General features: G+C 38.4%; 1 protein-coding gene across 4 annotated transcripts in view; it reads left to right on the forward strand.

The window, feature by feature from the left end:
• Nucleotides 1–12,055, forward strand: part of EPHA6 (EPH receptor A6) — a 1,019,792-nt gene that overhangs the window by 1,002,439 nt on the left and 5,298 nt on the right. For all 4 annotated transcript variants that reach the window (XM_027554351.1, XM_027554393.1, XM_027554360.1 and 1 more), the window contains one exon: nucleotides 934–1,005. In XM_027554351.1, the coding sequence (XP_027410152.1) occupies nucleotides 934–1,005 (72 nt within the window). The remainder of the gene's footprint in view (nucleotides 1–933; nucleotides 1,006–12,055) is intronic.

Consider the following 12,055-nt stretch of genomic DNA (forward strand, 5'->3'; position numbering starts at 1 on the left):
GCCAAAGGCTCTTCAAGGACTCCTCAAAACAAGCCTCAGTTCACAGCAGAGCGCAGAAGAGTTCACCTCTAAATCATTAATTGGCAGCCTCAGTAAAGTGAAGCCAAGCATGAAATAGCTAGAGATTAAACTATTACTCTAGCCGTCTTCCCTCAAGCAGTCCAGCACAGGAAGCTGGAGTGGTGAGGGTAGGGTGGGGGTGCCACTTTGGATTTTATCATAAAAGCAATGGGCAGCCCTTGAAGGATTTTAAGCAAGAGAACAGCCTGATCACATTTGCATTTCTGAAACATCACTCCAGGGCTGATTTAAACTGAAAGTGTAAAACAAGGAACAAGACTGGAAGCAGGGGCTGTCAAATGTTTGCAGCAAGCCCAACTAGGAAAGGTCAGGGCAAAGAAACAGGAAGAATGTCACCCTCTGGAACACCAAGAGTTAAGAACTGACCTGGAGAAAAGTATGCAAAGGAGACAGAGAAAAAACAATCAGACAGGTAATGAGGAAAGTAGGAAGGAGCAGTATCCGTAGAAGCCAGAAAGGGAAACAGTTCCAAGGAGTTTAGTGTCCCAGCCTCCACAAAGCACCAGTAAGATAAAAACAAAGTGTGTCCATTGGATTTAACAACTATGCACTTAGGAATGCACGGGTGGCCTTTGCAAGTGCATTTTCAGTAACGTTGTGTAAGACAGACTCAATGGGGGAGGAATGAACGTGAGGTCAGAGAGACGAACAATACAAAGTACCACGTCCAGTACTGGTTTCTCAGAAAATCCGTCTCTGAAGAGAAAGAGAAGTAGTTGGAGAAAGTGTTTCATGGGCTTTGTTTTTATATGTTTTATTGAAGAGACAAGTATGCTTTAATGTTGGGGAGAAAGCGCTGCTAGGATGTGGATTGAGTCTGAAATGATTTAATCTGGGCATCTTGCGCTACAGGGTGAATGGACTCCACAGCCAGTGCCCGCCAGTGGAACTCTCTGACTGTTCTATGACTGTAGAAGCAGGCAGGTAAGAGCTTTCTTTTTGAAGAAAAGCAGACTGAAAAAAAGAATTCTTCCCTGCTTTTCCAAGATAATAAATGTTCATAATATTTGGAAAATAATGATAAAGAATCTAAGATAAGAAGATACCACAAAGTACAAATGATCCAGAGCTAAAGTCCATATGAGGGCTGGTATCTGAGGGTTAGGCATTGTGGTTTAACGGGGTGTGTGCAGTAAGGCCAGAGAAAGGCAGGCTCCGTGATGGCCCATCACAGGCAGGCCAGGAACTGGGCTTTATAGAAAGTTAGCAGTTTATGGCACCCCACTCCAGTACTCTTGCCTGGAAAATCCCATGGATGGAGAAGCCTGGTGGGCTGCAGTCCATGAGGTCGCTGAGAGTTGGACACACTGAGCGACTTCACTTTCACTTTTCACTGTCATGCATTGGAAAAGGAAATGGCAACCTACTCCCGTATTCTTGCCTGGAGAATCCCAGGGAAGGCGGAGCCTGTTGGGCTGCCGTCTGTGGGGTCGCACAGAGTCGGACACGACTGAAGCGACTTAGCAGCAGCAGCAGCAGTTTTAATTGAGTTCTAAACTCTAATCTTTGGGGATCCAATTGGAAGTCTTTCTGACTGATTTGCTCTCCTTGTTTCTGACAAAGATATATATGCTACAGACTTTGCTCTCAGTGTACTTTTGTTGGGAAACAAAAGGAAGCAGAGTTATACAGGTATCACGCCTGAACCTTTATCAGCATTCTTGTTTTCAAAGCAGCCTGAGTGAGTTACCAGTTTCTACCCCCTCACTCCCAGTGCCATCCACCCACCCTGATCCTAGAGCACTGAGACTGCCTGGGGAAAAGAGATGTGGTAGGTTGAAGGACGGCAGTGTTAGCAACAGGATGCCTGGTTTGTTTTATGCTTACAAAGCCGTGACATTGCCCCTCCACCCCAAAAATTCCAAAGCCTAGTCTCCCTTCGCCAAGTGATGTTGGACTAAGGAGATGCGATAGAGCATAGAATTGCAGTCTGTCCTGCCATGTACCTCTCAAAGGTGAAAGCGTCTAAGAGTATAATCCACAACAGCTCCTATTAAACTCTCCTGTACCTCTTTCTCTACGATCCCCCTCCTTCCAAGTGTCTCTCACATTCCTGCACTGACATAACTCTCTCACCCACTACGTCCCCATGGTTTTTATTCCACTCTAATTGCTTTTTTTCCTCAAGAATTCACCCAAGAAGCTTTTATCTGTTCTCTTGACAGTGTAGTAATAGGGGAAAAAAATTAAGGTGATGAAAAGGGAGGAGGAAGGCTGAAAGCCACAGCTTAATAATTTTATATGAGTGATACTGGAAATTTCATAAACATTAATTTTTCTTTCAAAAGACAGTATACCCAATAGAAAATATCATTGGTCAGAGAAGGCTTTTATTATTTGAAACAGCCATTCCAAATAATGCTGACTTTTTTGTGCCTGACACACCCCCATGGGAGTATTCAGAGCTCTGTGAAATCCCCAGTCTTCTTGCTTTCTCTCCTACTCAAGAAAGTATATGGATATATAGATGAGGCTGCAGTCCATGGGGTCGCTAGGAGTCGGACACGACTGAGCAACTTCACTTTCACTTTTCACTTTCATGCATTGGAGAAGGAAATGGCAACCCACTCCAATGTTCTTGCCTGGAGAATCCCAGGGACGGGAGAGCCTGGTGGGCTGCCGTCTCTGGGGTCGCACAGAGTCGGACACGACTGAAGCGACTTAGCAGCAGCAGCAGCAGCAGTGATATTATAAGTATAGACTTAAATCCAATTGATTGTAAAAAATAATTTGAGAAAGTCCCTTAGTAATATAAGCAGTCATCCTCTCATGAATGAATTTCAAGGTAGCTTCACTTTCATTCACAGTACAATGATACCTTATAACTTCCTTTCAAAGTATCTGTAGCTTTCACATGATCCCCAGCCCCTGGGAGAAAGACCCAGCTTGAGGCCAAGGCTCCATAGAGAATGGCAATAGGAGCAGTGCCTGGCCAGGCCCCTTGAAATACCCCTATTCCCTTTCCCCTGATCCTTAGGATCAATCTTAAAGTTACTCTCAACCCCAAGCAAGCATATTACCATGGGATCCGGAATTACATCTGGGGCCCAATAGTTCAATAGTACAAAGTGGCTGTCACTCACACCACCCACATTGTCCTACACACTCACTCTCCAACCTCTTCAAGCTCTAGCCCTGTTTCCTCTAGACACCAGAACCTACCAAGCTGGCCAGTGCCATTTTGGACAATGCTGCAGTGCAATAGGAAAATAGCGCTTTCTTCCAGTCCCTGTGCCAGATCACCAGAATGTCACTGATAATTTTACAGATTATGGGCTCCTTGAAAGCATCAGCTATAAGGTAGCATTCAGAATAAGGCAGCATTTGACCAGATGGACCAGTCCATGACAGAGATCATATTTCACCCAAGCCAATGCAGAAAGGAATACTCTCATTACCTGCTGGGCCATAGTTAAGGATTTAATAATATTTAAGTTCTTAGGAACTGGAACCACCACTTGCCTCGGTACATGTAAGTCAACTGTTGAACTTTCAAGCACTTGATTTCTAGTGATGTATGAACGATGAAGGTAGGGAAAAGCTCAAATCAATATTATCTGCTTTAGAGAACTTCAAGTAAACATTATAAGGCTAAATGGTACTACCTCCTTCCATCCGATTAATAAAGCACCTATAATGCTATCTTCTGAGGGCAATAACTTTCAACAATTTGATATAAATGCTTCCATACATTTTTTAAAACATCTTGCTAAGTGCTGCCTAGGCTGTCCGTAATTCCCACTTGTTAAATTGTTTATAAACCAAGTAATGGACAACTTATTCTGTTTAATTTTTATAACTAGTACTTATAATGTTGTTTCTCATGACAGAGAAATCACAGGCTGGCCAAAACCAATGCAATTGAGTGATAAGCAAAGCTTTGTGGATGAAAGACAGACTATTAAGTATTAATCAGGAAATGTGAAACTTCTACCCATTAGAAAATCTAAATTCAACTCACATGAACTGTTGACACAATATGATAATAATACTGATGCTAATATCAGTACTAATACTGATAGAAATTACTATCATCATTATCAACAGTAATTATTACTGCTGCTTGTTGAGAACCTACTATGAGCCAGTCGTTGTACTAGGCATGTTTATCTGTCATGTCATTTAATCCTGTTTTTATCTCCATCCTTCATGTGAGAAATCAGAGACTCAAAAGAGGCTAAATTTCCCAAGGGTACACAGCAAATTTGGAAAACTCAGCAGTGGCTATAGGACTGGAAAAGGTCAGTTTTCATTCCAGTCCCAAAGAAAGGCTATGCCAAAGAATGTTCAAACCACTGCACAAGTGCATTCATTTCACACACTAGCAAAGTAGTGCTCAAAATTCTACAAGCCAGGCTTCAACAGTATGTGAACCAAGAATTTCCAGATCTTCAAGCTGGATTTAGAAAAGGCAGAGGAACCAGAGATCAAATTACCAGCATCTGTTGGATCATAATAAAAGCAAGAGAATTCCAGAAATTCTCATTTCTGGAATTGAAATGAGAAGTCAGTGCTTCATTGACTACACCAAAGCCTTTGACTGTGTGGATTAAAAAAAACTGTGGAAAATTCTTAAAGAGATGGGAATACCAGACCATCTAACCTGCCTCCTGAGAAACCTGTATGCAGGTCAAGAAACAACAGTTAGAACTGGACATGGAACGACAGACTGGTTCCAAATCGGGAAAGGAGTATGTCAAGGCTGTATATTGTCACCCTGCTTATTTAACCTATATGCAGAGTACATCATGCAAAATGCTGGGCTGGATGAAGCACAAGCTGGAATCAAGCTTGCCAGGAGAAATATCAATAACCTCAGATATGCAGATGACACCACCCTTATGGCAGAAAGCGAAGAGGAACTAAGTGAAAGAGAAGAGTGAAAAAGCTGCCTTAAAACTCAACATTCAAAAAACTAAGATCATGACAAATAGCTGGGGAAACAATGAAAACAGTGACAGACTTTATTTTCCTGGGCTCCAAAATCACTGCACATGGTGACTGCAGGCATGAATTTAAAAGATGCTTGCTCCTTGGAAGAAAAGCTATGACAAACCTAGACAGCGTATTGAAAAGCAGAGCAGAGACATTACTTTGCCAACAAAGGTCCATATAGTCAGAGCTATGGTTTTTCCAGTAGTCATAAATGGATGCAAGAGTTGGACCATAAAGAAGGCTGAGTGCCAAAGAATTGATGCTTTTGAACTGTGATGTGGGAGAAGGCTCTTGAGAGTCTCTCAGACTGCCAGGAGATTAAACCAGTCAATCTGAAAGGAAATCAACCCTGAATATTCACTGGAAGGACTGATGCTGAAGCTGAAGCTCCAGTGGTTTGGCCACCTGATGCAAAGAGCTGACTCATTGGAAAAGACCCTGATGCTGGGAAAGACTGAAGGCAGGAGGAGAAGGGGATGACAGAGGATGAGTGGTTGGATGGCATCATGGACCCATTGGAGATGAGTTTGAGCAAGCTCCAGGAGTTGGTGATAGACAGGAAAGCCTGGCATGCTGCAGTCCATGGAGTTGCAAAGAGTCAAACACAACTGAGTGACTGAACAACAACAACACACAGCAGGTAATTATTGAGTCAGGAATTTGAGTGAGAGCTACCAACTGCAAAGCCTGTTCTTTCCACTACAGAGTATACAGTCATCCTAAATTGTAAGATTATTTCCAGTACTTCAGTTTCAGAAATATGCTTATTGGAAAACAGATACATTTTTGCATCTCCAGATAAATTTTACCTGGACTTCTCAGACTTCATAGGTGAAGTGTATAAAAGTTCCAAAAAGAATTTGTAGCAGTGCACAACCCGTTATTTTATGTTCTGCTAAGAAAATACAAGGATATAGAACATAAATATGCCCTCATTCATGGAAATAAGAAGGAAGCATATTGTCTATATATTCCTTCAACATCCTCTTGCAGTGCTCAGCCACTTGAAGAACATTACTTGAAAAAAGAAAATAGTAACTACAACAAAATACAGAAATGACGAAAATGTAGCAGCAACATAGTTCCAGAATTACATCCTCAGGCATTTTTGTAGATTGAATTTTTCCAGTGTTGGCAAATATCTGCTCTGCTTCTTTTCCTTGTTATGGCAAACATTACTTTCTCACAGAGCCCAGATGCTGCCTCTGTATCCTTTTTAAGACCAGATTTTGATTACCACTGGCAATGAATTGTTGTTGACATATGAAATGAAATCTATTTCTGTCCCTCTGTGTGTACTTAGTTGTTCAGTCAAGTCTAACTCTTTGCGACCCCATGGAATGTAGCCTGCCAGGCTCCTCTGTCCATGGGATTTTCCAGGCGAGAATACTGGAGTGGGTGGCCATTTCCTTCGCCAAAGGATCTTCCCAACCCAGGAATCAAACCCGAGTTTCCTGTGTCTCCTGCATTGCACACCAATTCTTTACTCACTGAGCCATCGGGGAATTATTTACATATAAAAAATGGACTTTCCTTGAGGTCTAGTGATGTTACTCAGAGTGTAGTGACCATATGCTAAGAACTCTATTCAGAATGTGGGAAATATTTAAACAATATTATTTCTACCCTGTATCTATCCTTTCTAATATTCAAACATATCTCTAATTTTAAACTGAACAACATAATTTTCAAATTTGCTTTGAATTTCATTCCTTCATACTTTTTACCAGTTATTAGCCTTATTATGAGAATTAAATAATGTCAATAAAAAAACCTGATGACTTACTGAAAATAAAAGGCTGACAAAAAAAATCATGTTCCCAATTTAGCACTGTGGAGAGTCAGATTATTTGGAACAAAGAGATATTGCTCACAAGCATGCAATAGTCACAAGATTTATGGTATGGTTCTATGCACTTAGGATTTTTATAACATCTTGTGCAAAATCACACTCTAAAATTTTTAAAGAATATCAGAAGTTTTCATTAATTGAACTTGTTTTCAAGTTGACAGGCCTAATTATAGGGAGGGCAGTGTTTTCCTTTTTTATCTAATTAGATAAATTCTTCCTTCAAAAGATAGGTAGATAGTGTGTGTAGTAGATTGCTTTATGTGGTGGTGGTTTAGTCTCTAAGTTGTGTCTGACTCTTGCGACCCATGGACAGTAGCCTGCCTCTGTCCATAAGATTCTCCAGGCAAGAATACTGGAGTCATTGCCATTTCCTTCTCCAGGGGACGTTCCCAACCCTGGAATCTAATCCGAGTCTCCTGCATTGCAGGCAGATTCTTTACCAACTGAGTATGAGGGAAGCCAGATTGTTTTATGGATTCACTAAATAATGTGAAGTGTAGTCCCTTGGTCATGAGATGAAAAACTCATGTAAAAATAGTGACACTGAATAAAGTAAATGTTGTTGTGATCCTAGGTCCCCTAACCCTTTGCTGTCTCACTCGCCTTTAATTTCCTATCCTTCACTCTACTGAAATCTATTGTTGTTTAGTTGATAAGTTGTGTCCGACTCTTTGCAACCCCATGGAATGCAGCATGCCAGGCTTCCCTGTCCTTCACTGTCTCCCAGAGTTTTCTCAAACCCATGTCCATTGAGTCAATGATGCCATCCAACCATCTCATCCTCTGTCATCCCCTTCTCCTCCTGCCTTCAATCTTTCCCAGCATAAGAGACTTTTCCAGTGAGTTGGCTCTTCACATCAAGAAGCCAATGTATTGGAGCTTCAGCTTCAGCATCAGTCTTTCCAGTGAATATTCAGGGTTGAAACCTATAAAGACAGACATAAACAAACATTTTTGCGATACAAGGAGTAATCTAAATAAACAGCATATTCATTAATAGGATGACCATTTTAGCAATAGATTCTTACTATTCCATTTAATGAGTTAAATGAAAATAGATTCTTCATCATACATCACATTAGGTCATGGACCAAACCTTTCTGCAGAGGATATTCAAATCTTAATCATCACTTATTTAATGAACTCTTTTAGTACTTTCAGCATTATGCTAAGGCTTACAGAAAATAGAAAGAGATATGAGATATGATTCCTGCCCTCAGGGAGTTTTAATTGACTCTTAAAATTCTTCCATCTTATGGGGCTTTCCCCAAGGAAATAATTCAACTGAAGCATAAAGATACATGCTTTATAATTACATAATCACCTCTAATAAATTTAATAAGATTGATAGCAATTTAAGAGTCTAACTCAGGGAATTAACAAATTATTAACCATCGAAACATAGAATATTATATACTCACTTGAAAATGAGCTATGAAGACCACTGAAACATGGAAAATATTCATCAACATATGAAATACAGCAATACAAATAGAATGGACACTATCTGTAGACCTCTGCTAATATATAAAGGTAAAAACTAGAAAGGAAGAAGTTTTGTTAGAGTGGTAAAGGGAGAAAAGCCTTTAAGAACGTGGTAGTTTCATATTAAAATAAGATCCTGCCATGGAATAGTGTTTCTCAAAGTATAACTTTCCTTGAACCATGGATTTTTTACTTTTATATTTACATGATGAATGTAAAATATGGAAAAGGTTTGAGGAGAAAAACCTCCCTGCTTTTTAATGGTAGTTTGATACCTACTGATAACCTAAGAACTTTCTAAATTAAAATACCAGTACTATTACAAACTCAAAGGGCTTTTTAGAGTAAAAACTTTTCAGCTCTATCAGTGCTATTAATTTTTACATATTTAGATGTACTGAGAATATGTTTATTGTACCTTAAACTATACTATTACCTCTTCCAGCTATACACCAGTCCTTTCTCTGATCTAAATTGACCATAATTTATACCCGGTAGAATTTCCTCTAATTCTGCTCCCTCCTCATTTTTCTGAAGAAAGTAGTAGACCTTTGACCTTCTGTTCTACAATATGTAGTTTTTTTATGTAGCTGCAGGTTTTGCTGTAAAGACATTTCTCAGGTGGACAGCTCCCACTAATCACCAAATAGCAGAAATTTCTACATGCTCAGCAAATAGCAGACTGAATTTATCATTGTACATGGTTGATAAGAAAGGGCATTTATTGTTTATTAGGTAATATTCCAGAGAATTCATGTGAGGGTGATGGTACCCAGCCCTCAAAGCCAGAAAATAACAGCATTTTTTCAACGTCATTATAAGATAAGGTGAAAGAAAAGTTATTGCACAGTGGCTGTGAACAATGCGGGGACCTTGACCTTACTAAATCAACTGCCAATGCAGTTGTATAAAGGCCAAAGAGTAACTGGGTTACTAAAGATGTGTGGAGGGAACAGGAATTACAGTATTTAAACAGTCTAAGAGCGAACAGTGGCTGCTTTTCAACAGACAAATTGGCCATTTAAGTCATTTAGTGTACAGAATGTCCTTCTATGACCTTTCTATATTTTATGTCCTTTAAGGACATAAAATTAGCAAATAGTATTTCCACTCACCAATTATATGAATTGTGAAAACTCGAGTTCTCTCGGGAGAGAGAAGTGGAAATCATCTGACTATGTCTGTGCATCAAGAATGGTACATAGGAGTATGAATGGAAACACCTGAACACATGCTTTTAATTTTGTTCAGTTTCAACAGATTTCTAAGATGAGTAATTAAAAGACATGAGAGCCACAGTGTTTTAAAATAGAAGATTCAAAAAATAAAAAAATTAAAAAAAAATAAAATAGAACATTCAGATTTCTAATGTACGTGTTTTTATTTATGACAATTAGCAATAGGTGTACCCTGGTTATTTTTATATTAAACTTGGTCAGTGAACTTACTACAGCACTATTCTCTGAAATATGTTCCATAGGAAACTGATTAGAAAATATAGGAAAATAGTGCAAAAGCTATTCTGAATCCTCTTCTGGATCCATACTGCACATTAGGATACTAAAAACAAAGAAATGCCACAATTTAAAACCCTGTTTAACTCTATTTGTCATGGATACCTTTATTCTTATTTATATGTAAACTTTTATTTGATAATTCTTATTAATATAAACACCTCTAGTAAACTAAGAAATATAGCGACAGTTAAAGTGCCTGTTGGTAGATGCCATGATATCTTTCAACTTTTGAACATAACTAACTTTGTCTTGAATCATTCTGATATTGATTAGAATGTAACAGTCCATAATCAAATAGCATTGCCATTTTTAGTACAGGAAAATAAAATGTGACTTAACAGCCTCCAAAATAGGAAATATGGTAACAGAATTAAGTACTGGTAACAAGGAGTCACTATGAAGTGTCACCAGACTCCAAATGGACAATAACACTGGACAATCAAAATCACAAGTGCATTTAGTTTATGCAGATTTTAGTTACATAGAAAGAGCAATAATCCCTGAAATTCCCTGTCATCCTTCTTCACCCCATGCCCATCTTCAGCTAGAATCCAGTTCAGAAATATAGAAGTCAATATAAAATCAAAGAACAATCAGAAGTGAATTTTAGGTCTTTAGTAGGAACTTTGTCCTAAATAATTCCAAGGGGCAACTTTCAGGGTCTTCAGGAGTCATACCGTGTACAAGCTGTTTGACAATGTATTACATCTCTGGCTTTTGTGCTCCTTAAAGATCCAGGTTCTGGTGATTTAAGGGTCATTTAGCGTCTGCCTGCAATGCGGGAGACCCGGGTTCGATCCCTGGGTTGGGAAGATCTCCTGGAGAAGGAAATGGCAACCCACTCCAGTACTCTTGCCTGGAGAATCCCACGGATGGAGGAGCCTGGTAGGCTACAGTCCACGGGGTCGCAAAGAGTCGGACACGACTGAGCGAGTGCTTTGCCTTTTTGCCTTTTTAAAGGATTTAAAGGGTAATTTTGGTTGTTCAAGAGTTTCCATTTTCACCTTATATATTGACCTTAGAATTTAATTCCAACTCTCAGTTTTTTAATTAATTTATTTTTAATTGAAAGATAATTACTTAACAGAATTTTGTTGTTTTCTGTCAAACCTCAGCACAAATCAATTTTAGGCTTATATAACTTGCATATGCCATTTTGCTTTAGTGGAGGAATTCTTATTCATATGGTTTTATCATATGTGCTCCTGTGTTATTAGTTTGTATTTTAAGATGAAATAGTTCAAATATGAATAATATTTGAAAACTATTATAATAAAATATTCACAATATAAATATTTTTAAATGGCTCTAGTTAAGTCTCTGTGGATTCTGTTATCCTTTAAACTTTATAAAAAATTAAAAGCAAAGTAAATGAGAATTGGATTATCCTTCAATATTCAATATAAAAATAATTCAGTAATTTACTTGTGGTGGGAAATTTTTTATTACTTAGAAAATACTGATTGACTCAAACACCAAACATAAAAAAATTTTACTGCTTTATCATTTGATATAAACTCTAGACCTAATAATTTTCAAAATAATATACTTATTATCCTAAAGGGATGTTAAAGCACATTTATTGTTATTATTATAAAAGCATTCATATCAGTTATTTTTAACACCATACAAGATGTTTTTAATATTATTTTTCAGGTATTTCAGTAAGGTGAACAATATAGTTTATTATTAGAATGTCTTAAATATACAATTCTGAGTTTTTTTTACTATAATTTCTAAGGTTATTTCTGCTTTTATTCTCTCTATCTCACTTTAGCTTGTATAAAACTACTTTTGTGTATATAGACATATGTATCTATATATACACACATTCACTAGCCTTTTCAAAATAACACTTTGATATTATTTTTATATTAAAACTTCAAAAATATCCCCAACTGAAATACCCTTTGCATCAGATCTTAAGAACAGAAATACAGATTTCCATGCATGTGAACTAAGTCACTTGAGTCATGTCCGACTCTTTGGACCCTATGAACTGTAGCCCACCAGGTTCCTCTGTCCGTGGGATTCTCCAGGCAAGAATACTGAAGTGGGTTGCCATGCTCTTTTGCAAGGGATCTTCCCAACTCAGGGATTGAACCTTAGTCTCTTAAGACTCCTGCATTGGCAGACGGGTTCTTTACCACTAGTGCCACCTGGGAAGCCCCACAAATTTCCATAT

Source organism: Bos indicus x Bos taurus, chromosome 1 (genome assembly GCF_003369695.1).
Source record: "Bos indicus x Bos taurus breed Angus x Brahman F1 hybrid chromosome 1, Bos_hybrid_MaternalHap_v2.0, whole genome shotgun sequence".
NCBI classification, from domain to species: domain Eukaryota; kingdom Metazoa; phylum Chordata; class Mammalia; order Artiodactyla; family Bovidae; genus Bos; species Bos indicus x Bos taurus.